Source organism: Calcarisporiella thermophila (assembly GCF_041956535.1).
Source record: "Calcarisporiella thermophila strain CBS 279.70 unplaced genomic scaffold VTP21scaffold_1, whole genome shotgun sequence".
NCBI lineage: Eukaryota > Fungi > Calcarisporiellomycota > Calcarisporiellomycetes > Calcarisporiellales > Calcarisporiellaceae > Calcarisporiella > Calcarisporiella thermophila.
In genome coordinates, this window is record NW_027192191.1 from 103,821 (window position 1) to 126,667 (window position 22,847).

Genomic DNA, 22,847 nt, shown 5'->3' on the forward strand with positions numbered 1-22,847 from the left:
TCTGTTTTGGAATACACTTTATTGTAACTCTGAATATTACTACTGCTTTTTTATAAAGAGGGAAAGGAGAAATAAAAAGCAAATAAATAGTACATAAATATCTCTATATTTCTATGTTCTATTAAGCTATTTTTCAGTGAATGCACGATTTAATGCTCGGCTGCGGACGCCTAGCAATTTACGGCGTCGTCCTTCTACGAATTTCATAGATTCTGCATAGGTACGAGGAATCACCCTAGGGACTTTGACTCCATCAGGTGCCTCCCACGTGAAATGGAACACGTTCGTCCGTTTGCGGTCACCAGTTTTCACATCCATCACGTCGGCTTCAACGCTCACCTGGAAACTTTTATGCTCTCCTCCTTCTGCATAAGTAATCTCCGAGACCAGTTTCAGCACGCTCCCGATGGGGACAGGTGCATGGAAGGAAATTTGGTCAAGCGCTAAGAATTTGGGGTGCGTACCGAGGAACAAGGAAGCGTTACTTAAAGCAAGTTCGTGTGCACGTCGCATCAGATATCCTCCAAAGATAAAGCCATGTATATTACGATCATCAAATTGCATGAGATACACGCTCTCCATGCGCGTCGAATTCATCCAACATGTTGCTGGAGGGAGAGTAATTTTACCAGAAGGATCTGCAATTATTATCAAATATTAAAGTTAAAATTAAAATAAGAATATAGCCCCATATGCTTTGAAAAATTGTAGCTCCATTTACCGTCATATTTAGAATACTCCAAATACAAATCATGAACCAATAGACGTTCTTCTGGGGTGGGAGGACGGCGAGTTAGTGCTTCTTCCGCTGCCACGCGCTTGCGCTGCTTCATCTCCTCTCCCAGCTGGAATAGCCGTCGCTCTGCTGGCGAGTCGAGTCGAAGAGGGTTCACCTGGGCCGAGGCACCCGTTGCAGCATCTTTGGCGACCATTGTGAACCGAGCGAGAAGAACGGTATCGTTACCCGCTCGGATGATTCCGCCCGTTTCGTTTGATATATCTTTACTGCTATTGTTATCAGTTTCAACAGGCAATCGTTCCATTTTCATAAAAACTTCAATAGACGAATAGCCGACATAAGTAACATGGCCTGAAAGTTTATAATCCGTTTCCAAATCGTAGTCGCTTAACATCTCGATCCTATCAACACTTGCAGTAACAATGGTCAAGGGCCGTGAGTTGGGATGCCCATCATCAGCATGTTTGTAGGCAATGACACCGGCAAGACTGTCCAGATCCTCCCAGAGGCGACCGAGACGCATCTTTCCAAATGCACCACAATAGAGTTCTGCAACCGAAGGATTCGATTTGACAGGAAGAATTTCCTCAACATAGGAATCCTTCCTATTGATGGGCACCAATAGTAGAAAGCATCTCTCAGCTGATGTAGCCTTATTTTCAATAAAATGATTACTTACATCCTTTTTAAAACAATTTCACGAGTGAGCTCCTTTGCATTCGAAGGCAAGGGCTTGGTTTTAAGAGCAGAAAATGTATCCAATAAGGATGATAGCCGTTCATAGCGGTTTATAGGGGTCATTGATGATGGAAGAACTATAAATGATCATATTAAATTCAATACCTCGGCAACAGATATCCTTTTATGTAAAGAATGATCATCAGTTGGGGAGAAATTACCTTTTGCTCTCAGTTCATCCTTCTTCAACCTGGATCCATTAAACTGCATACGTGGCATAAAGAATGATGGATTTTTTAAAGATTTGGTGGCCACATTTTGCCTTAGAAGTGTACTAAGGAAATGCCTCATTATTGATCTCTTCTTTATTTCTCACGAAATTTTTGACAATCGAACCATCATCTTTAAAAATCGGAATGGCATTTAAAGGGTACTAAGCCACACATCAACAATTAGTTGCCACCAATTAATTAATTTTGCTTAGAGTTGAGTCGAGGTGGCGAGTCATGGGCACATGCTCGGTCTGCATATCAAGGAAAGTGACCAGCTTGTCATTTTCTTTATCCACGGTCAACTCCCTAGACGGAATCAGGTTAAGGCTGTTGAAATAAAAAGAAAATAGTGTACATTTTACCTATTCCATGCTACCACATGTCCCTATATTCGATTTAATTAGAGCATTTGCTTTCAAAATAGTAACTTAATCGCCAAAACTTACATTATCGCTTGAAACGCGCGCAATGCTTGCAGTTTTTAGTCGCAGAGTGGTACCTTCGAGTACCCCCTCCTCTACCGCAGTCAATCCTGTTCCTTGCGCCACAAGCAGGACGATTTTTCCGTTTATGTAATTGAGGAAGCCGCTTTCAGTGTGACGATGTCGCTCTGGATCTTCTTTATACCAGGTATCCTGTCTAGTGTGCGAAAGTTAGTTTCAGACGTCCTATAAGCAAGTAAACAAATACAAAGCACTTCTACTTGAAAGTGAGTATGTTTCTACCATAGGGATCTAACTCGAAGGTAGTGCGCTCAACATATTCAAACGGCATAGCAGTGGGGTACTGACCTGAGTGTGGGAATTTTTGTGGTTAAGTGCTTTGGTAAAAAATAAGAGTAAGCCTTTATTAACCGTAGCCAAGTCCTTCCCAAGTGCCAATCAAAAATTGAAGTGGGTGCTGATGCTGTTGCTCCATACTGCGATGAATTGCAATGAAGTTTTAATTTTATCACTTATTCTTTTACACAAATTTTCTTTGAGGTGTTCTTTTCACTTCCCGGGATATCGCACGTGATTCGTATAAGCTCTGACTCATACTACAGCAGAGCACGGGTAGAGAAACTAAGATCTTATATCAGGAAGCGCATAGTGGAAGCGCGGCGCAGCACCAAATTAAAAATCTCTTTAATTCTTTTTTAACGAATTATAGTTGAGACTCTTTTCATCAATATGTACTTAAATCCCCATAATGGTTGTCCCGATAACTGATACACGAAATGGTATAGCTAATAATGTTGATTACGGCGATTCACCGCGGGATATTTTTCCTATGGAAGTAACATATGAGAGTGAGGACGATGATGGAGAGGCCTCATTCTATCGCGAAATGTCAATAAGAATTAACGAGCCCGTTGGAAGTATGTCCATTTCCCCGTGGTCCAGAGATGTCGTGCTAGCCGCGTAAGTACTTGTAGAATCATTTCAAATCATTTTAACTTAAATCAATGCCATTATCTGTATCCTTAGCCGAATGGGATTGTTCATTATTGATTTGGAAAATCCCTATGAAACTCCGCGTTTACTTCGACATCTTACTAAATGGGAAGTTGCAGATGTTCAGTGGAACCCACACAAGGCGCGAGATGTTTGGATCGCCTCAACTGTAATATAATTGCCTTTTTTTTATACGACCAATCATTTTCTAACTAATTTTTAAAATTTATCGTTTTAAAGTCAAATCAAAAAGCACTGGTGTGGAATCTTTGTAGAGATGGTATCCAAGCTATTGAACACATCCTGCATGGAGAACATGGCCATACAAGGGCAATTAGTGATATCAATTGGTCACTTTTTGATCCATACATGCTAGCGACCTGCTCAGTAGATACCTACGTACACCTGTGGGATTTGCGGACGCCAACACGACCAGTTCAATCATTTTCTGCCTGGACAGGTGAACAATTCTGAAAAAATATCTGTAAGTAATAGATACTAATATTTTACAATATTCTAGCTGGAGCAACTCAAGTAAAATTTAATAAAAAGAGCGAGTTTTTGTTAGCCTCCGCACATGATACAGATGTCAAAATATGGGACCAAAGAGTAAGCTAGTAATCTAAATAATTACTGCGTTTTGGATGGTTTTTGAAGCGTTTGTTGACTTGCTAGAAAGGATCTCTCCCAATTACCAATATCAAAGCGCATACCACTAAGATCTACGGCATCGACTGGAGTCGCACTTCGGAACGTAATATTATTACATGTAGTCTAGATAAACTCGTCAAGTACTGGGATGTATGGGAGCCCAATGAGTGCCAAGGGATACTACAGACAAATTCACCAGTTTGGAGAGCGCGCTATTCCGTAAATGCTGAATATTTAAAGCATATCAAATATATTACATTCTCATCCGTGAATTGTTTTCCTCTGCTTGGGATTTCATTATAGCCATTTGGTGATGGTGTTCTTACTATGCCGCAACGCATGGATAACAATCTCTATTTATGGAACTATCGTGAGTCGACTGGTAAACCAGCTCAAGTCTTCTCAGGGCATACTGATACTGTGAAAGAATTTGTGTGGCGAGTTCGTGGTGGATATGATTCTGATGTTGGTAGGTGACTAATGCTATTGCTTGAATTTAATTTTTATTGAAATATTCTTTTCTCCAGATGACAGAGAGTTCCAACTGGTTTCTTGGTCTAAGGATAGACACCTGCGACTTTGGCCAATTACAGATGAAACATACAGAGTAAAATCATATTGGATTGTTGATTACATCGAGCTTTGGTCTCAATTATTGTAACTTTAGGCATTAAACTATGTTAAGCAAGCCTCTAAAGCACATACAGCCAGCTCACTCAGTAACTTTTCATATCGCCGTCCGCCTCCTCTCAATGACGCAAATGCCACCTCTCCGTCACCTGCGGAGTCTACTTTGCGCGTCCTCGCTGGCAATCGTCTTGCAACGATGTCACCACTGCGTACTCCGGTGAATAGTTCGCAGAGCAGTTATACAGCAGGTCCAGGAAACTCCATGTACAAAGGACGCAAATTTTTGTCCCCTCTGGCATGGATGCAAAATATTCGAGTAGTAAAGCCGGCAGGAGATGTAAGAGTGAGCGACACTGGCGCAAAATCCCATGGCCTTGCAGAAGAAATTTCTACCCTTGTTCACACACTCCCTAACGTAAAATTCGAAGATGTCAATGTTTCCAATAGGAAATGCACCATCTCGCTTTATGGGCCTTGGTCCGATAGCGGTATAGCATTTCTTCGTGTGCATGTCACATTTCCGGCACAATATCCGGAGCGTCCTGCTTCTTTTGATATTCAGAAAACGGGCATGATTTCGATGGTAAACCGGGCGCATCTGGAAGAAAACCTGTCCCATATTGCGGCTGTACATGCTTCAGAAAGGCGGCCCTGTCTGGAGGCATGCATCAGATATTTGCTTGGTGAAAGTCAGCAGAAAGACGAGCTCATGGAAGAGAGTGATGATGATTTATTTATGTCACGGAAGAACACACCAGATGAGGAGCACATGCCTCAGGGAAGAGACGATCAGAACGTGCCATTTCCACGGATGTGTGGAGCCACTTTTTCGGCCGAAGGCTATTTAGTGTGCTTTTTTTCTCCAATACGGATGCATGGAAAAGACACCAAGGGAGCAGGCGTAAAGAAAACTAATGGAAGGTTGTCCACTTCCCCTGCGATTGGATTTAGCAACTACACACATTCGCGTTCATTCGAGTCCTACGAGGCATATAAAGCATTGTCGCGCTGGCCACAAGATATTCATATACGGCGCTCTGCGAGAATCGGTGGAGGAGGCGGTGGCGGCGGAGAAAGCGAGGCCGACTCGGTGGAAGAGTACGAGGAGGATGAGGAGGCTCGTATGCTCTCATTGATATTTAAACCAAAGGATGTAGTGCTTAGTGGGAAAATGCCTGGAAAGGGGTCCCGGAAAGGATTGAGGGATATGGCGGGTGAAAATTCAGCTGGTGGCCGGGCCAATTTGGGACAGAGAGTTACAAGTATCAACGCAGCTGGAGAGAATTCATCCGGCATGTCGATGAATCACTTAGGGTTTGCGGTAGTGGTCCATAATCTAAAGCATTGGACGCCTTTCAGTGCTGACCTTGCACGGAAATATACGTAAGCATAATTTCTTGTGTCTTTGGCGAATTGAGAGCCTCTTCTGGCCATAAATGCTAATATTTCATTATTTTGCGCTCTAGTCTCCTTGGAGATGACCCTGTTCAGATTTGTATGCATAATGCTTCCGTCGCCAAGCAATGCATGCGATCGGATCTTGAGCGGGTCTGGAACCTTGCTGCTTTGATACTAATGTGTCAGAGCGACAATAGCCGATCGGATTTTTTAGCAGACCCGATCGTTTCTTTGGATCGCAAACTGCAAATACAACGTCTCTCCAGTGAAATTGGTCTTAAACACAACTTCCCTAAGAGCAAGCCCAATGAATACCCAGCTGGTTTAGAAGGCATATATGAGATGCTTGGACAAGCAATGGCTTCACGAAAGACAAGTTGGGGGGGGCACCCCTTTGGAAGGAAACTAGTAAACAATCTGCTAGCGCATTTTACAAAATTGAAGGACGTGCAAACATTAGCAATGCTGTCTTGTGTGTTCATGGAGCCGTTTGTTGCTGACCGGTCGAAGCCAGAGAACGCTTCCTTGGTAAGGATGCGAGGATGATATTCTGTACAAATATTTTTCACTGATAGTCTGGTATTGCATTAAAGGTCGAGGCTCGCTCATCCAAAAACACCCGAAACTCGTACATGGATTACATTGTGAACAAAGGCGCAGATCGCCAGCAGCATCCGCAAGTCTATTCTGGCAACACCTCTGCTATTCTCCCCTCCTCTTATGCAATGCAAATGCTGCCAACCCCATTTCCCCGTACACCCAATCCCGGCGTCTTCCCTTTCCCCGGATCTGGCCCAAGCACGCCAACACAAGGGATGAGCGAATCAATATCCTCGCAACGATCTTCATACTTTGCAATTCCAGTGAGTGGGTCGCCTGCAACGGGTGCTACTGGCGGCGGCAGTGGAAGCGGGATGCCTAGTGGAGGAGGACCAGGCTCACCTTCGGCGGTAGTTGCGGGTCAAGCGAAGGATCTGGATCAGTTTATGCGAGCCGTTTCGGCCACGACGGCTACAGCCATGGCACAAGGGATGACGGTCGCAGTTGGGGCGGAACACCCTTCTCGCCTCTCATCCGAAATCACCAATCCACACCCTATCCCATCACAGCGCCCTTCGGTGTCGAGCTCTGCTTCTAGGAAAACTGACACAATGTACACTGGGATGGGGGTCGGAGGGATCGGTGGGAGCTCGGGTAGCTCACCACCAATATGGATGCGGCCTACTGGCATTGGCCAACGAGTAGATGCAGGAGGAGAAGAGTCGGCCCAGGGTCAGAGCACTGTCAAGGTTTATAAGGCAGATGGGATCATGATAGAATTTGTGAACACGGAGCGCTTTGATGAGCCCTGGCCTGTCGATGTGCCACTTCTCGATCCGATGCAAGCGCCACAACTTGATGCCTCTCGACTTTTCTACGCTGGCTTATTATACCAGTGGGGTCTTCTTGAAGCCCGCGCAGAACTCTTGAAGTTTGTGAGTGTTGCACTGCGACCTTCCCCCAAACAGGTAATGCTCCGAGCACAAGTCCCAATCGTGCAAGAGCAGATTCCGCTACAATCCCAATTGAGGAACGAGCAAAATCAAACCGGAGGAATCACATTCGATTGGAATCTAATGGATCCTTCAGGGAGACTCTCTCTCGGAGTGTACTGCCAGATCTGTCAATCGAGCTTATTACACCCCAATCAATGTTGCCCTCGATGTCAGCGTGGGCATTCGATCCCTATGTGCTCTATCTGTCTCTTGCCTGCGCGTGGTCTGACGAGCTTTTGTTTACGATGTGGCCATGGTGGGCACGCGCAACATATGCGAGCATGGTTTGAGGGGGATGGGGTCAATAACACCGAGGAATGCCCGGCCGCATGTGGATGCCAGTGCGGAAAACATGCAGGCGGGATATTTTTACATAGTGATACTGCTCAGAAAGAGATGGAGGTGGATAGTGTGGTGAATAGTGAAGTAGGAGAGGTGGGAGAAGGCCCTGCAGCAATTCAAAATATCTCTCTCTCCTCCAGCCCTATCCACGGAACGAGTAGTGGTTTTGAGGAGGAAGGGAGGATCGGGGTTGCTTTTTAAATTCATGAACAAACACAACAGATTTATTCTTCAATTAATTTTTTACTCTTATTTTTCTTGTATATCGTTTCTCTTATTTTTGTATCCTGCAGACTCATTTATTGCGTTTCTCAATGTTCCTCGATTCCTGTTCATGTTCTTCCTCTTCTATTTTTATGTAATCCTACAATTGTGGCTTGTTTCTGAGTGCGAAAATTTATTTTTGTCGTGGGGCTCTGCGGATTCACCACGTCAATTCTAATGCGATTTCATATAAGAGGTCTTTACTCCTGTGTGTTCCGGATTTCGGATCTATATATGACCAACCTCTCTGAAAAGTACCCAATCAAATATTAAGTATATCCATCTCACCCCACCGTCGCTTCTCTCCTTTTCTCTCGCTCCCAGAATCTATTCTATAATTATGATGCCGCCCTTCCCACCCTTACGCATACACTACTTCCTTCTTTTTCTTTTGGTTTCTACTCTCTTTACCCCTTTGAGTGCCTCCCTTTCTCTCATACCTGGAGCTGAGGCTGCTGACCCAGGGGATGTGCTGTTGAATCAGCAGGGGCCTCAATTCGTTGAGACGGTGTTGGAGCAGCAGCCAGGACAAGACTACTGCAATGTAAGTCATAAGATGACAATGTGTTTAGAAGAAAGCAAGGATGTTGATTGTTTTTTGCTACATTAATTGTGTAGCCGAAAGGACAGATAAGCGATTCATTTTGTGATTTCGAGACAGTGGAGCGCATCAATGCCGATTTAAGCCCACGCTTACATGACTTAGTGAGAACGAAATTCTTCAAATATTATAAGGTAAGCTTTTTTCATTTTTAGTTTGCTTTGGAGACCGCTGCATGCTTAAAGGAACACAATTCTCATGTCTTTAGTTAAATTTATACCGCGAGTGTCCCTTCTGGAACGAATACGGACTCTGCACCAATCGTGACTGCACGGTTGCGACCATGGATGAGAGCCATATACCGGAAATGTGGAGGAGCGAGGCATTGGGAAAATTGAAAACATTTGGAGGAGGAGCGGTGCGTTTTCTCATTAGAGTTTTTGGGTGTGAACTCATAGGCTTACAGTCTCTTCTTTTTTGGTAGCTGTTTCAACCATTTAAAAGTTGCCAGTTTGCTGAACAGGATTTTTGTTTGGTAGATGATGAGGCAGATCAAGGTGATATATCCTATAGTTATTACATAATGGTATGCATAGTCTCATTGTTCTTTAAATTTTAATTTTCTCGCACTTATAGAGGGGGTTTATGTTAACCTTATTGACAACCCCGAACGATTCACCGGCTACGCTGGTGAATCTGCGGCCCGCATCTGGCGTGCAATCTATGAAGAGAATTGCTTCAATATAGTGCACCGCATGAACGGTAACAGTGAGTTCGCGGATAGAACTGAGCGTGCAAAACAATCGTTCTTTGGGACGAAGAAGGATATCTTCGCTCCGGCTCCCACAAAACGAGGTGACCTCTCAAAGCTGTTGGAGAATTTGGCCGAAGTGCCAGACAGCGATGAAGAAGTGTGTCTTGAGAAACGAGTTTATTATCGACTGATTTCTGGTAAGCGTTTTATTATTATAGCTATTATTAGTTTTTTTCTATTTTATTGTTTTTCTCTCTCGAATACTGGTGACTAATCTCCGCTCGTGTGTTCCGATGACTCTTAGGTCTGCACTCATCGATTTCCATTCACATCTGCGATGAGTATTTCAACCAGACGACGGGCGTCTGGGGTCCAAATCTTGATTGCTTCATCTCCCGTATAGGTTCCCATCCCGAACGCCTTCAAAATGTCTACTTCGATTACGTAATCCTATTGCGTGCAGTCACGAAGCTTAGTAGTTTCCTACAAGGATACGAGTTTTGTACAGGCGATGCGAAGGAGGACACAAAGGTCCGCAAAATGGTGGATGAACTTGTGTCTCTGTCCCAGACATGCCCCGATACCTTCGACGAGACTAAAATGTTTGCAGGAGAGGCTGCGACTTTGAAGGAGGAGTTCAAGGCCCATTTCCGAAACGTTAGCCGGATAATGGACTGCGTGGGATGTGAAAAGTGCCGGTTATGGGGCAAGTTGCAAACGGTGGGGCTAGGGACTGCGCTGAAGATCCTGTTTTCCTTTGAAGATAAAGATATCGAGTAGGTTATAGATGCCCATGGATCGTTTTGTATATATGCTAATGATGAATTTTGTCTTATTTTCCAGTGGCAAAACCAATACCAATCTCCTACAACGCAGTGAAATCGTCGCTCTCTTAAACACCTTCAACCGGTTGTCGGAAAGTGTGAGCTCTATAGGAAAGTTCCGACGGATGTATCAAGAGCGATTGCGAGCTCACGAAACCCCTAGCCAATCCAATCGCGCTGATCAAGTAAATAACAGTTTACCGCTTGGCTTGTCCAAACTGGTTTACTAACCTCCTGGTCCTCGCACTTTCTCCGGAAAATAGGTTAGCAAAGCTAAAGTGGATACCAATGCTCAGCGATTACTTGAAAAATCCTCGTCAAGTTCAGAGAAAAACTTGGAAGCCCAAGCAGAGCAGAGGGGAAAGATCTTGATTACTGAGGGTCCGCCTCTATCCCCCAACCAAATGGCTGCCGATGGCCGTCAGTACCATCGAGAAAAGCAGAGCTCTGAGATCTTTTCACAAGCTGACATGCCCAAACAACCTAATGACCCCTCGTTACGTCCACCCCAAATACATCTCATTCACCAGCTTCCCCTTGAACCGCAAGCCCGCCAAGTCTTTAACTGGACTCGCTCCACCTTAAACAAAGCCCTCTCTGATTGCTGCGGGTGGGTAGCTTCCGGAATGCGAAGGTGGAATCTGCCTGTCCCAGTAGTGTTGGAAGCCCTGGCCTCGAAACGATGATGCGATGCGATGTGTGAATACAAATTCCCCCACTAGATTTTCCTTTATATAAATATACATACTTTATGATACGAATGTGTTTTTTTTGTGATTTGCTCTTTACCTTACCACTTTGTTTAAAACCTTTTGTACAGACGTTATTCCTTTTTTTTTTGCCTAATATCCCAAAAATCCCAGCCTCTGGTTTGGAAGCAAAGATGAAAACATTTTCTTTTTACCACGTTTGGTTTATCTATTTTTATACAACACACAAATAAACTGCTTCAGAGTTTATTAAAAAAGAAATGGCTCTTTTTATTACTTGACAATAGATAGAACGTAATTGAAAACGAAAGAAAAGTTCCAAAAGAAAACATAAGGCAAAGAAAGGCGATATCGAAGCGAATACCGTTTGGGTTCACTCGTCCACCACTTCCTCCACAATGAGATTGGCGCTAGGCCACAAGCCCTGTTCATCTCGAATCCGTCGTGCAGCGTCAGGATGATGTACAGACCGGGGAAACGGGGTCACCAATAGGAACTCGAATTGATGCTCATAGCCTTTGGGCGGCTGAGCGGTCGAACTCGATGCCGAGGAAGCGGATGTGTCTGAGAGGACAGGGTAGGCCTCCACAAAGTTGTATACGTCCATGACACTGTCGTCTGGCCGGAACCTCCTGACCACACGCTCCCCGTCCATCATTCGCAAGCTTAGGCGTGCTCCTTCCTCATTTGCAGCGGGCTCCGGAGGAATGCGGGTCGCCAAGTAGGCCTGGTATTGGCGGCGGAGCGCTTCCTTTTCTATCCGCATCTTCTCTAACCTCTCGGCCTCTTCTGCTGCACGTCTTGCCGCCTCCTTAGCCTCCTGTGCGCGACGTTCCTTCTCTTGATCCGCGCGCAAGCTCTCCTGGTATGCCCTGTCCTGCTGCTCCCGCAGTGCGCGTGCCTGCTCCCGCTCCATTCGTTCGGCGCGCAACCGCTGTATGATCGCGCTATGCTGTTCCATTTGCTGACTGATACGTTGAATCAGAGTCTCAGCGCTGGATGGGCCTTCGATGCGGTCCACCACGGACATCCGCGGGGTGCCCGATGTCGATCCTCCAGGGTATTGAAGCACAATGACCGCCACAAAGGGATAGCGAGTTGCCTGTAGAGTCCCGCTTACTTGGAAGCCCTCAGTCTCACGCACATTTCCTGCCCACACCACGATGTCATTATCACGCAGGAAGGATATTAATGCAGGCGAGGTCAAGGTGGTACGGCAAAACTCGGGAGTATCATCGTGCTCATCACTCTGCAGAATAGCTATGAAGTAGCGGAGCTCTCTTTTCGCAGTGTCAAGGGCTTGGCGGTAGCCCCCCGCAAAGAAGTCAGGGTGCTCGGTGCCGTAATTCTCTTCAAATTCCTGGAGGAACCGAGCGGCCGCTGCGCCTGGATCTTGACGGCGCGGCGTGCGTTGCGAGGAAGTGAGGAAGCGACGAGTAGATACGACCATAACTAAAGAAAAGTAGGGTACGAGTAATAGAAGCTGGTATCAATTTGCCACTGGATTGAAATAGAGATTATTTGGACTTACAAGCATAGGAGAGAATGGTCCAAGTGATATTCCATGCAAATTTAAAAGGCCATGCTAATAAACCCGTTAATCCCCCTCCTGTACCACCTTGTCTCCGACGATTGTAATTGCGTCCATTCCCTCTGCCGTTATTACTATTGCTGGTAGCAGAAGATCTAGAGTACATAAGTGGCTCGCGTTCTGAAGCGCCATCGAATACCGACTGAACTGCAGCCTAGTAAGCGAGGCATATCCAATTTTATTCATTTCTGCGCCGAGTGAGTGTGAGAAAATGGTATAAGTGAACTTACTTCCATATTCCAGTGATTCTGCTCCAAGATCGCAATGGCACGATTTAGATCGTCAATATGTGTAACAGACTATAGGCATGACAATTATCACCGGGAAAAAAATAAAGTGAGAGCATTTGGCATGGATGTGGCCAAAAATTAACACAGAGTCTAGGATTTGATCAAAATGTATTCGTGGGAGAGCTTTTCTTTACCTGAAACTGAGAAATTGCTTCTCGCTGCTGTGAATTTAAATTTTCAAGTCTATCCATCGCAGCTATAAAATGCTTGAAATGGGAGTGCAATAAAGAACTAGCTGATGGGTTCAGAGATGTAGATGTCAAGAGATGATAACGTGATCTTTAATAAAACGCGCTACAATACTCGGCCCCCTCTTGGTACTTTAAACTATCCGCCGAGTATCCTTATCATTCCGTTGCCTAACCATATGGGAATTAAGTGAAAATCGCAGGGTGGTAAGCCACACGATGATGGACGCCTTTGATATAATTTAACGAGTCTACTACTAACTTATCGCTAACTATACCCAGCACGCTTGGACCCTGTCCATAGTCTACTTTCAAGGACAAATCGTAGTCTGTTTCTTCTCAAGACGCTGGAACAGTGCTACTTGCTTATTCCGCCTACGGGTTCTTTTGGTGTACTAGTGTATAGGAGCTGACATATCCTAAAGAGAGCAGCTTTTCAAGGTGCCCGCTGCATATTGCAATTTGCTTAGTATCATTATTTGATATCCAAGAGCTTGAGGAAAGGCACATGTCGACATGCCAATCTAGGGCCGGTGCACCCTAGACTCAGAAAAACTGCTAGAGTATACAATCTTGCCATAAGTTTATTAAGAATCCGGGGCAAATTGAACAGGGCAGGTGAAAAAAGTGAAGATACATGTTGACATAATGCGAAAACCAATAAATTAATTAAATTAAAGCTAAAGGATTCTCTATACTTATGGGTTACAGTAACAAGGAGAAAACAAGGGGAGAAGAGGAGAGGGAGAGGGGTGGGAAGGGAATTACAAGATTATCTGAATTACAACATGACAACACTTGGACATCGGACCAGTTTCTCCTCGTTCATGGTAGAAAAATGGTCTAACGTCTTTCCAACCAGTCCTAGACCAGGAAACAATCTACAGAAGTAGGCGCCACGGCCGGCTAACGAAATGCTGAGGCGTAGAGTGACATCCACCATATAAATGAATCGTGGAGCCCGACTTAACCTTTGGACTAGGTCGTGAAGCTGCAGCCGAAACTGCTCAAGGAGTGTACGGACGTAATCTACCCCCGATTGACTCAACAAGAAATAGCTGTCCAAAATCCCGAGGAGGTTGAGGAACTTGGGGGTGGGACCACCATGTAAGATCCAGTTGAAGAGGTCCCCCACCATTGCAAGTAATACCCCGGCATACTGCGATAGGGTTCCCACTTCCATACGCACCAGAGCTGTCAGCTCTCTATATATATTTACAACCGGCATAGCAAACAGCTCAAACATTTGGGAAATTCTCCAAGATCGGTTCTGTTCTATTTTGTCGGCGAAGCGCACCATGCAAATAGGTTCACCTCGAGGGCTTACATTAATTGCAGTCCCTTCTACCCACTCGTAATGTGTATCACTGGTATCTACTAGCCATCTTACACGAAATCTTGCACATGTATAAGACCGGCATACTCGCCCAAGAATACCACACAGCCCTGCAACATCTTCGGGATGCACGTGACGCATAATGGGCGTTCCCAAATAGTGTGACTCAGAGGGGTTGCCTCTGGCATCGAGTATTACCTCATCAATAATTCCATATTGTGTCAGCTGCATGACAAGTCCAGGCTTCGATGAAAATCCAACCCTCGTAGCATCATGGGTCATTCTAGCCATATGATGCACCGATGTCACCTCTCTCAAGCAATAGGCATATACCACTTCGTCTCTCGCATCGTCGCGCATCTCATGGACACACACATTAAGGCAAAATGTGGTGCCATCAGTTGGGTGTAGTAGCTCATGGACGGTGGAGTTCTCGTTGGACCGAAAAGTGGGTAGGAGTGAAATGAAATCTGATGGTGTAATGGATAAGGAAAGCCCATTGGCCGTCATTGAGATGAGATCGCCATGCTTGTCAAGAAGGATGAGGGCATGTGAGCGAATGGGGCAGGCGTCCAGAGTGTGTAAAGCAAGGGAGTGAGGTTGAAACGAAATCTAAAGGGGATAAGAAAAGATGTTAGCGAGCTGGAGGTCGCAGTGCAATCACATTCTATTGTCCAGCACACATCAGCGATGATGCCGTTACCTTCTCCCTCTGGCTCTTTGAATCGATCATTTTCCTCTTGCAAAAGAAAGAAAATGAATGATTTGTGGGGAAAGCTGCAAAGTTTCTGGTGCTGCTCTCAGCTCCAGATTGGGCTTTGGCTTATGACGCCCATGGATATCAGATGCCATTCAGAGAGTGGAAATTGAGAAGGAGTCTGAAAATAATTGGCTGCTCCAATTTGCGCTGAGACAGACGAATGACAAGGGAGAGCGAGATGACAGGTCGTGTGATGCCTCCCCAAAAGGAGCACACAAGATGCGGTGCACAAATTAGGTCTTTGTTAAGATCGGTTCCCTTCCCTGCTGCACTCGCGCGTGTGCTAAGCTTAGACCGAGTCGGCCTGTGACTCGTTCCTGTTCCTTTTCTCTCGGTGGCCCGAGATTATACTTTTTATCCTCGAAGCAGCCGAGCAATCAAGTCTGAATCACCCGAATCAAGAGTCAGCAAGGACCTTCAAGAGGCCAACTGGCTTCTCTGACGTCTTTGAAAAACACAAGTCGCCATGTCTTTACTCGTACAAATATATCGAGCTCAATATATGGCAATTAAGACCACTTTCAATTGGATTCACTATAGAGAATAACCAATCTATGTATCGGTTAACTTTTATAGCAATTAAAGGCATGGGCTGGATTACAATTCCGACGATGTTCGAGCTGAGGATAAAGCCTGTGGACAAATAAGCTGATGTGCTATTCTTGGGGGAAACATTTATTTTTGTCTCAAAAAAAGGAGTAGCAGCAGCAGCAACAGCGCTTAAGGTGTCATTGAAATGGTACAGATAGCAATCGGGACTAGAATGTCAACGGCGCTCTTAGTTTCTCTAATCTACTTTCAACTGCTCCCCGACAACGACCACCACAGGGTGGTACAAACCACCATTCTAGCGTTCAAGAATTGAACCAGCACCGATTCTAGTAGGGGAAAAACCCGAGATATTACTCAGTTTCTAGATTGTTGTGACGCTTCCAATACCATGAGTCGGTAATCGCTGCCTTCCAAACACATGGGCTGGACAGCGAACCATTCGCAATGGATATAGATAATGTTATATGCGAACAATATCGGTTCCGAGTTGGCTCGCATCACATGTAGGCCCTGTTTATTTCCCTCTAAAATGGGCCTTATTCCAGATTTACGCTCTTTTAAGAGTGCCAAGGATTGTATAATTAGCTTAGAAAGCTAATTAAATCTTTGTTGAGAACGCTAAAATATACTGCCGAAGGGATTGGGCGATGATGGCTGGAATTGAAGTAGATCAACTCTATGGAGTCATACACGGGTTATTAAGTCAAATAATTCTTATATATAGTGTCTGTAAGCTTTGTTGGAAATACTTCTTGCATGTAATCAACACACGCTTTAATGCACAAGGATATCAGAACCAGGTGCCACCATCTTCTTGTACGCTTCCCTTCCGATGGAAACTCAGGCTTGCGATGAGTGGTAGAGCTAGAGGAGCTAACTTAATATGGGTGGTGTGCCCGAGGAGAGGATCTTATTCAAGCGTTTCGATTACGCAAAAAGGACCCTAATTTAAGGCCAACATGTTTTCTTTTAAAGAATTCTCCGGGCTGATTGCAATAGCCCTGATTTGTGTCTCTGCTTATCCCTCTTTCCTTGGGCGAGAGCGTGACCCTTCGGCCCCGGAATCAAATCTGCAATCTAGCCAAGATCTCGATTGGGGATTTTTCCAGCCGTGGCTCCAATTTTGGCTGGATGGGCCGAACATTGAAAGGGCGAGCGGCCCAACCCTATTTGATCAGCCTGCTCTTCTAATTAGCGTGGTACCTTAATATGGTTGAGACAACGGAATGCAACCAGCCGGATAAAAAACCATTAGGCAGACTAAGCTCAATCCTGTATCCTCGCGAGAGGCCCAACTGCTTAGGGCCAGTGCCTAGCGAGTATATAGCGAGGGGGAGTTTTGTGCTGCCTAGGGACAAACGTGATACGCGCGATAAACTCTCCTGTCAGCTCAGACCTGTGGCACAAACTAGCCACGTAGAACTGGAAATAAAACAAGAAGGCTTCATCTTACTCCTCCTTTTCCTATCCTCTGCTCTCTCCCCTCGTTTCTTGCTCCTCCCTTTCTCCTTTTCTCGTTTCTCTTTCCCCGCTGCATTTACCTTTTTCCGTCCTAGTCTTTCCTTCACCTCCTCTTTCTAGCCCTCCCTTATCGCGATGGCCGTCTTCTTACGCTACATCACCCTTAGTGCTATTGTCGCACTCTTCTTGGCTAATGCGGCCAACGCTACATTCTACACTACGTTCCCCTACGGCGAGTCGGTTGTCAAAGGCGATGACACCATGGAAATCACATGGAAGGAGGACAATAACACGCCTCCCATCAAACAGTTTGGCGACTTCAAGCTCGAGCTTATGACGGGCACAGACTTAGTCCAGAGCTCGCTCGCCGTTATTGCGCCCAAGCTCAGCGGTGCCGAGACAAAAATCAAGTTCAAAGTGCCCAAAAACGTCGGCCCCGCCGGAAAAATTTACTTCCTTCGCTACACCTCCCTCAAAAACCCGGAACTGGTCGCGTTTTCGACGCGGTTCACCATCTTGGACGTAAACGGACCAGTGCCTGATGTGGTTAAACAGAATCAGGCGTTCTTCGCTCCTCTTCTCCAGGCGGGCGCCTCAAGCGGAGCCGCACTGCCCTCTGCTTCCGCTTCTGCGACCGTCCCGGCCTCTTCCGGCGTCTCTGGCGTCTCGTCTGCTGCCACCAGCCTGCCCGCATCAGGAATTTCCTCCACCGTGTCGTCCGTTGCTATTTCTTCCGCGTCTATCAGCGCCTCTTCGTCTGCACTCTCATCAGCTGTTGTCTCAGTGAAGTCGTCCTCATCTGCACCTGCCTCCTCCAGCGTCAAATCATCGAGCCCTTCACAGTCAGCTTCTGCGCCTTCCAAGTCGGCCGCTACGACCACTACTGCTTCACTTGCTGCTGCTTTGCTAGCCTTGCTGGGGACTGTGATGGTTGTTTGAAAGAAGTGTTTATTTAATTTACTCATTTTAAAGATGTAGCACTTGAGTTTATATTGCCCTCATCGATATACATAAAGGTTCGGGTGAATCATGCATTACAATTTTATTTATAAATAGCATCATATAATGGCAAAGGCGGCAGGGTTTCTAATACACGTAATAGATTTGGAAGAAAGTAAAGTATCTATGCTCGAAAATAGAGGTAGATTAGTATAAATAAATAAATGCTGACACAAGAAGAGACTAGCGGTAATAGTCAGACATTTCGCCTGGTTTTTCGTCATTTACTCTAGAGGAAGGTTAACTATGGAAGGACCAAATCAATACCTCTAACAAGATGCAAGGGTTTTAGAGCGAACAAAACCACAATGGACATCAAGAAGTGGTATATTCCGTCATTCCATAAAAAAGCCCTTCAATAATTAGAGTAGTAGATATCAAACGTTTACCAAAGATCTCATCAACCAAGTTTAATTGAAATGGAAAATAAAAGAAATGAGGGGGAAAAGCTCACCTGGCACAATCCAAATCAAACAGAGAAAATGCCGAGAGAAAAGTAAAGCTTCTGCCGCGTCAATAAGGGAAAAAAAGCTGCGCCCTCTCCTTCGGATTTTAAACCGAATTTTTCTTTTTTCTATACCTTCATTGAGTATTCCTCTAGTAAAAGTACATCACAGATATCTGCGTGTTTAAACAATGCCATCTGCTACGCTTCCCTCGCCCGAAGACAAGGCGATCATAAAAAAGGCGCTCCCTTCATCCAAAAATGTAATCCCATTTCACCATCTCGTTTAGTCGGATTCGTAATCTTACTGATGCTCCTTGCATTTTCTTTGGCTCCGAAATAGAAAATTGTCACTGCCACTGTGGCTCGTCTTTATATTGCTAGACATGGGCAGGATACATGGACCTACACAAATCTAATGGGGGCTATTGCTTTCGCATACGACAAATCTAAGAAATCTTTTTTCTTGCGGCTTGTCGATCTTAAGGACGGCCGTGGCGTACTGTGGGAGCAGGAGTTGTACGATGGATTTGAATATCATCAGGATAGACCCTTCTTCCACACATTTGATTCAGATGTAGGCACCTGGAATGGCCTGCTCGGGCTTTTTTTTTTCCTGCTCTAACGATCTTTCGTGTGTTAGGATTATATTGCCGGTTTGTCTTTTGCAGACGAACATGAAGCTGGCGTGTTTTATAAAAAACTCGTGAACCGTGAAACCATTAAGAAATGTATTTATTAATCTCTATGCCCAAACATAGGGAAGCTCATCTCCTTTAACCTTGTTTTACCTTTTTTTAGCTTCAACACGAACCTCTCTATTCTTTGGTGGATCAAAGTCTAGTGCCAACTCCAAGAAGGCGGGTAAACCCAAGATAGACAAATCGCAGATTGGTTTACCGTCGAATTTCAGGCATGTGTCGCATGTCGGCTGGGACGATCAGAAAGGCTTTAGTGTATATATCTTAAGATGGGCCATTTATTTCCAAATTATTGTCTAAATCTCTTATTTTGGGGGTTATAGCTGGAAAATGTCGACCCAGAATGGCGCAAACTGCTCGATCAATTATCGAGGCTGGGTGTGTCTGAGGTAAAGTAGACTTGGGCTGCTTGGGCTGCTATTCCTTGCCATGAGTCCTCACACAATACAATAACAGGATCAAATCCAACAAAATGCCGGCTTTATTCAAGATTTCGTGCAAAAACATGGCGGGCTCGCACCCACGAAACCAGCCCCTCCTCCTTCTGCCCCCCCAGCTCCACCTGCACCACGTGTTTCAAAACAAAGCCCCTTGCCCGCCGCGGCCATACCCCAAGCACCCCCCGCTCCTTCTCTTCCTTCAGCTCCATCACCACGGCCCTCTGTACACTCGCCTCCCAAAAGCGCCCCTCCGGCTCCACCCACCAATCGTCAGACCCGCGCCCCACCTCCACCTCCTGCTCGTCGACAGGCCCCTCCTCCTCCCGTTAACCGCCGACAAGCCCCACCTCCTCCGGCGCGTACACCTCAAACCCCAACCCTTTCGCAACATAAACCAGTTGTTCCTCCCTCGCAACCCTCTTCTGCACCCGTTATTCCCCCTGCACCACCTGCTCCTCCTTCACCCGCTCCTCCATCGCCGGTGCCACCTCCTGTGGCCTCTGAGGCGCCGCCTGCTATTCCGCCGCCGCCTCCTCTTCCTCCAGTGTCAAGCCCTGTTCCTTCGGCCCCCGCAGTTGTGCCGCCGCCCCCACCTCCACGCTCTACCCCTGCCACACCGGCATCAGCTCCTGTTCCACCACCACCACCACCTCCTCCGCGCAACGCCGCAGTTCCGCCACCCCCCCCTCCGCGCTCAGCCGCTCAAACTGCAGTCCCCCCTCCGCCCCCTCCACGTTCTGCCCCACCTGCTCAGTCGAAGCCGCCGCTTCCATCAAGAAATACACCTACCTCGCCTGCTATCCCTCCACCTCCCCCGATACCTCCGACCAGCGGGGGAATACCTCCTCCCCCCCCAATGCCTCCTACCGGTGGTGGCAGTGTACCTCCTCCTCCACCTCCACCCCCTCCTACTGGTGGCGCTGTGCCACCTCCTCCACCCATGCCTTCAGCGAATACTGCACTTCCTCCTCCGCAATCTGGACGTAATGATTTGTTACAGAGTATACGTGCTGCAGGTGGTATTGGTGCCCTAAAGAAGACGGATCGCTCCTCTACATCCTCTGCAACGGCTGCGGGCGTAGCGGCTGGAGCAGCGGCTGGCGCGGCGGCTACTGCTGCGGCCACGAGTGAGGGAGGCGAGGATCTCGCGAAGAGTCTTGCTGCTGCGCTGACCAATCTGCAAAAGCGAGTGGGTGGAAGCGACAGCGAGGACGAAGATGAAGACGATGAAGAATGGGACTAAGCACCACTCTCTTCTACTTTTCGTAGTGGTGTCTTTATGTTTTTTTTTCTTGAGAAATTGTAATTATTTATCATGATTATTTTGTGCTCACCCATGTTTATTCTTATTGCGGTGTTCCCTTTATATATATATATTCTTTATTAGAGTTTTTTTTTTGCGGCTCGATTATTTTTACTTGTTTATGTTCTAATATTTAAATATTTGAGCACTGGAGGAAAATGAGTTAGTTCTTATTAGACTTGTTAGTTTCACCATTCACGAGAGAGGGTGGATAGATAGATACAGAAAGGAGGAAAAAGCAATAGAATACAAAAATAAACAATACAACCCTATACCCTCTCTACCACCACATTAATATGGCCATACATAGACATAGGAGGATAGGCATAGCTCCACCCGACCTCCTCATGCCTACCGCCCCACCGATGGGCATTCCCTCCTTCCGACACCGGTCCTTCACAATGGTGGGCTTTGGTATCCCTGCCAATTGTGCCATTAGAGTGCACCCCTCCACGCAGGTGGAGTATTTCGAGAATAGCTCCTGTTTCCGGCACATGCAGAGCGACAGCTGGTCAATCTGCTGGTGTGGATCGACGGTCGTGTCGGGAACACATTTGGTGTAGAGGTCGTAGAAGCCCTCACAAGTGGTGCATGGATCAGGGGCGGGCATGTTAAGATGATAGCTGCGGAGGCTGGGGAGGGTATAGTTTCCAAACTCGCGAGTGCTATTCTCGGATCCGGGATGGAGGGCCTGGAGATGTGCCTGCTTGATCGGCTGGTGGGAAGAAGAGTCGGACGCGAGGGGAGTAGAGTTAGGGGCCAACGGGGACGCCTTTATGGTAACCGAAATCGTGGGAGCACTGGGTATGGCTGTATGTTCCTTGAAATCGTCCTTGCCTTCCTTGGCATGAACCAGGTGGAAGATGAGAAGGAGCAGCGCTGAGGTGGAAAAATAAACCTTCATGTTGACCATCCTAACGCTCGAACATACTACCAGAGTCTACTTTCCGTCGCTTGAAGTAAAGGTCCGAAGAGGAAAAAAGGAAACGTTGAATGTGGAATACTGGTTTTGAGTAGGGAAAATAGTTGGAGTGTCCTCGGGATATTTTTTTTTCTTTTAATCTTCGTGGGTTTAAAGGAGGAGGAGCAGGAGGGAACCAGGGGGGAAAGGGGAAAGATGGGCCATTTCTAGTCGACAAACAAAGGCTAAGAAGAATCGATTTTTCATTAGGAGGTTTACCAGGATTTTCCTCTACACGTGAGAGCATCTGTGCGCTCTACGAGTAAAATTCGAAATACTTCCTAAATAAGCTATTGAACAAAGTTAATTGTGGCTTGCTAACATGGTGCTTTGGATTTGAATAAAAAATAACCAGCATTTGAAGAGACGTTCGTCTTAAATAGTGGTAAAATCCATTCCATTAAAAAAAAAAAGCTAACAAGGCCAAGAATATTATACATATTACCAGTATAATTTACAATTAATAGTAAATGGGGATTTAGATGCTAGGGGAAACAAGGGGAAAAATAGCACGCGGCTCTGCATTCGGCGGTTATTTTGCAGGGAGATCTCGCAGCCCACATTTCCTCACGGTGAGATGTCGTTTCAACGCGTCGCGCCTCGAAAAGGTGCGGTGACAATGGGTGCATTCGAAGGGCTTGATCTTGAAAAATGAATTGAAATAAAATAAAATGGAAGAGTTTAGCATGCAAGTTGCATCCAGACGAAAGGAATTCGCTTTGTAGAGAATGGGAAGGGTACCTTTTCGTGAATTCGCAAGTGGCGTTTCAAATCATGCGATCGATGAAAGGAATGGTTGCATTTATCGCACGAATAAGGCCTGTGGGCCTCGAACTTTGCGGAAGAGGAATACCGGAACCGGTGCGAGAGGGTCGGTTGTGGAGGGTATTCGGTGAGGATGGAAGGCATAGCGGGTTGATGAAGAGGCCCGTCTTCGCAGAAGACGGTGGGCCCCGCGCGCTTGATAGATACGGGGGGATCTGGTTGAGAATGCGGTGCAGCAAGATATGAGTCCATAGTGGTGGGGATCTGTGTCCGTTGGGTGT

At 46.1% G+C, this 22,847-nt stretch overlaps 11 protein-coding genes across 11 annotated transcripts; 5 read left to right on the plus strand and 6 right to left on the minus strand.

Annotated features, from left to right (window-relative positions):
• Positions 1 to 126: 126 nt before the first annotated feature.
• VTP21DRAFT_44 (uncharacterized protein) lies at positions 127 to 1,768 on the minus strand (the record flags this gene model as incomplete). The annotated part of the gene is made up of 4 exons (XM_069394806.1): positions 127 to 638; positions 722 to 1,344; positions 1,419 to 1,554; positions 1,639 to 1,768. 4 exons carry the CDS (start codon positions 1,766 to 1,768, stop codon positions 127 to 129), a joined length of 1,401 nt encoding a protein of 466 aa, XP_069256423.1.
• A 115-nt stretch (positions 1,769 to 1,883) lies between these two features.
• VTP21DRAFT_45 (uncharacterized protein) lies at positions 1,884 to 2,607 on the minus strand (the record flags this gene model as incomplete). The annotated part of the gene is made up of 5 exons (XM_069394917.1): positions 1,884 to 1,995; positions 2,052 to 2,074; positions 2,136 to 2,328; positions 2,393 to 2,480; positions 2,544 to 2,607. The coding sequence occupies 5 exons, from the start codon at positions 2,605 to 2,607 to the stop codon at positions 1,884 to 1,886; spliced, it is 480 nt and encodes a 159-aa protein (XP_069256424.1).
• A 273-nt stretch (positions 2,608 to 2,880) lies between these two features.
• On the plus strand, positions 2,881 to 7,882 carry VTP21DRAFT_46 (uncharacterized protein; the record flags this gene model as incomplete). The annotated part of the gene is made up of 10 exons (XM_069395028.1): positions 2,881 to 3,092; positions 3,159 to 3,294; positions 3,366 to 3,585; positions 3,646 to 3,734; positions 3,801 to 3,995; positions 4,080 to 4,245; positions 4,304 to 4,383; positions 4,444 to 5,789; positions 5,873 to 6,332; positions 6,398 to 7,882. 10 exons carry the CDS (start codon positions 2,881 to 2,883, stop codon positions 7,880 to 7,882), a joined length of 4,389 nt encoding a protein of 1,462 aa, XP_069256425.1.
• A 403-nt stretch (positions 7,883 to 8,285) lies between these two features.
• On the plus strand, positions 8,286 to 10,750 carry VTP21DRAFT_47 (uncharacterized protein; the record flags this gene model as incomplete). The annotated part of the gene is made up of 8 exons (XM_069395139.1): positions 8,286 to 8,489; positions 8,564 to 8,680; positions 8,755 to 8,904; positions 8,971 to 9,043; positions 9,123 to 9,437; positions 9,545 to 10,016; positions 10,084 to 10,249; positions 10,328 to 10,750. 8 exons carry the CDS (start codon positions 8,286 to 8,288, stop codon positions 10,748 to 10,750), a joined length of 1,920 nt encoding a protein of 639 aa, XP_069256426.1.
• Positions 10,751 to 11,147: 397 nt separating this feature from the next.
• On the minus strand, positions 11,148 to 12,846 carry VTP21DRAFT_48 (uncharacterized protein; the record flags this gene model as incomplete). Its single annotated transcript, XM_069395250.1, has 4 exons — positions 11,148 to 12,226; positions 12,306 to 12,519; positions 12,596 to 12,664; positions 12,790 to 12,846. 4 exons carry the CDS (start codon positions 12,844 to 12,846, stop codon positions 11,148 to 11,150), a joined length of 1,419 nt encoding a protein of 472 aa, XP_069256427.1.
• A 778-nt stretch (positions 12,847 to 13,624) lies between these two features.
• On the minus strand, positions 13,625 to 14,912 carry VTP21DRAFT_49 (uncharacterized protein; the record flags this gene model as incomplete). The annotated part of the gene is made up of 2 exons (XM_069395361.1): positions 13,625 to 14,791; positions 14,883 to 14,912. 2 exons carry the CDS (start codon positions 14,910 to 14,912, stop codon positions 13,625 to 13,627), a joined length of 1,197 nt encoding a protein of 398 aa, XP_069256428.1.
• A 1,538-nt stretch (positions 14,913 to 16,450) lies between these two features.
• VTP21DRAFT_50 (uncharacterized protein) lies at positions 16,451 to 17,047 on the plus strand (the record flags this gene model as incomplete). The annotated part of the gene is made up of 2 exons (XM_069395473.1): positions 16,451 to 16,690; positions 16,904 to 17,047. The coding sequence occupies 2 exons, from the start codon at positions 16,451 to 16,453 to the stop codon at positions 17,045 to 17,047; spliced, it is 384 nt and encodes a 127-aa protein (XP_069256429.1).
• Positions 17,048 to 17,087: 40 nt separating this feature from the next.
• Positions 17,088 to 17,891, plus strand: VTP21DRAFT_51 (uncharacterized protein; the record flags this gene model as incomplete). Its single annotated transcript, XM_069395584.1, has 1 exon — positions 17,088 to 17,891. One exon carries the CDS (start codon positions 17,088 to 17,090, stop codon positions 17,889 to 17,891), a length of 804 nt encoding a protein of 267 aa, XP_069256430.1.
• Positions 17,892 to 18,587: 696 nt separating this feature from the next.
• Positions 18,588 to 20,780, plus strand: VTP21DRAFT_52 (uncharacterized protein; the record flags this gene model as incomplete). Its single annotated transcript, XM_069395694.1, has 6 exons — positions 18,588 to 18,659; positions 18,740 to 18,973; positions 19,040 to 19,127; positions 19,198 to 19,352; positions 19,421 to 19,486; positions 19,554 to 20,780. 6 exons carry the CDS (start codon positions 18,588 to 18,590, stop codon positions 20,778 to 20,780), a joined length of 1,842 nt encoding a protein of 613 aa, XP_069256431.1.
• A 340-nt stretch (positions 20,781 to 21,120) lies between these two features.
• Positions 21,121 to 21,744, minus strand: VTP21DRAFT_53 (uncharacterized protein; the record flags this gene model as incomplete). Its single annotated transcript, XM_069395805.1, has 1 exon — positions 21,121 to 21,744. One exon carries the CDS (start codon positions 21,742 to 21,744, stop codon positions 21,121 to 21,123), a length of 624 nt encoding a protein of 207 aa, XP_069256432.1.
• A 589-nt stretch (positions 21,745 to 22,333) lies between these two features.
• VTP21DRAFT_54 (uncharacterized protein) lies at positions 22,334 to 22,818 on the minus strand (the record flags this gene model as incomplete). Its single annotated transcript, XM_069395916.1, has 2 exons — positions 22,334 to 22,444; positions 22,543 to 22,818. 2 exons carry the CDS (start codon positions 22,816 to 22,818, stop codon positions 22,334 to 22,336), a joined length of 387 nt encoding a protein of 128 aa, XP_069256433.1.
• Positions 22,819 to 22,847: the final 29 nt, after the last annotated feature.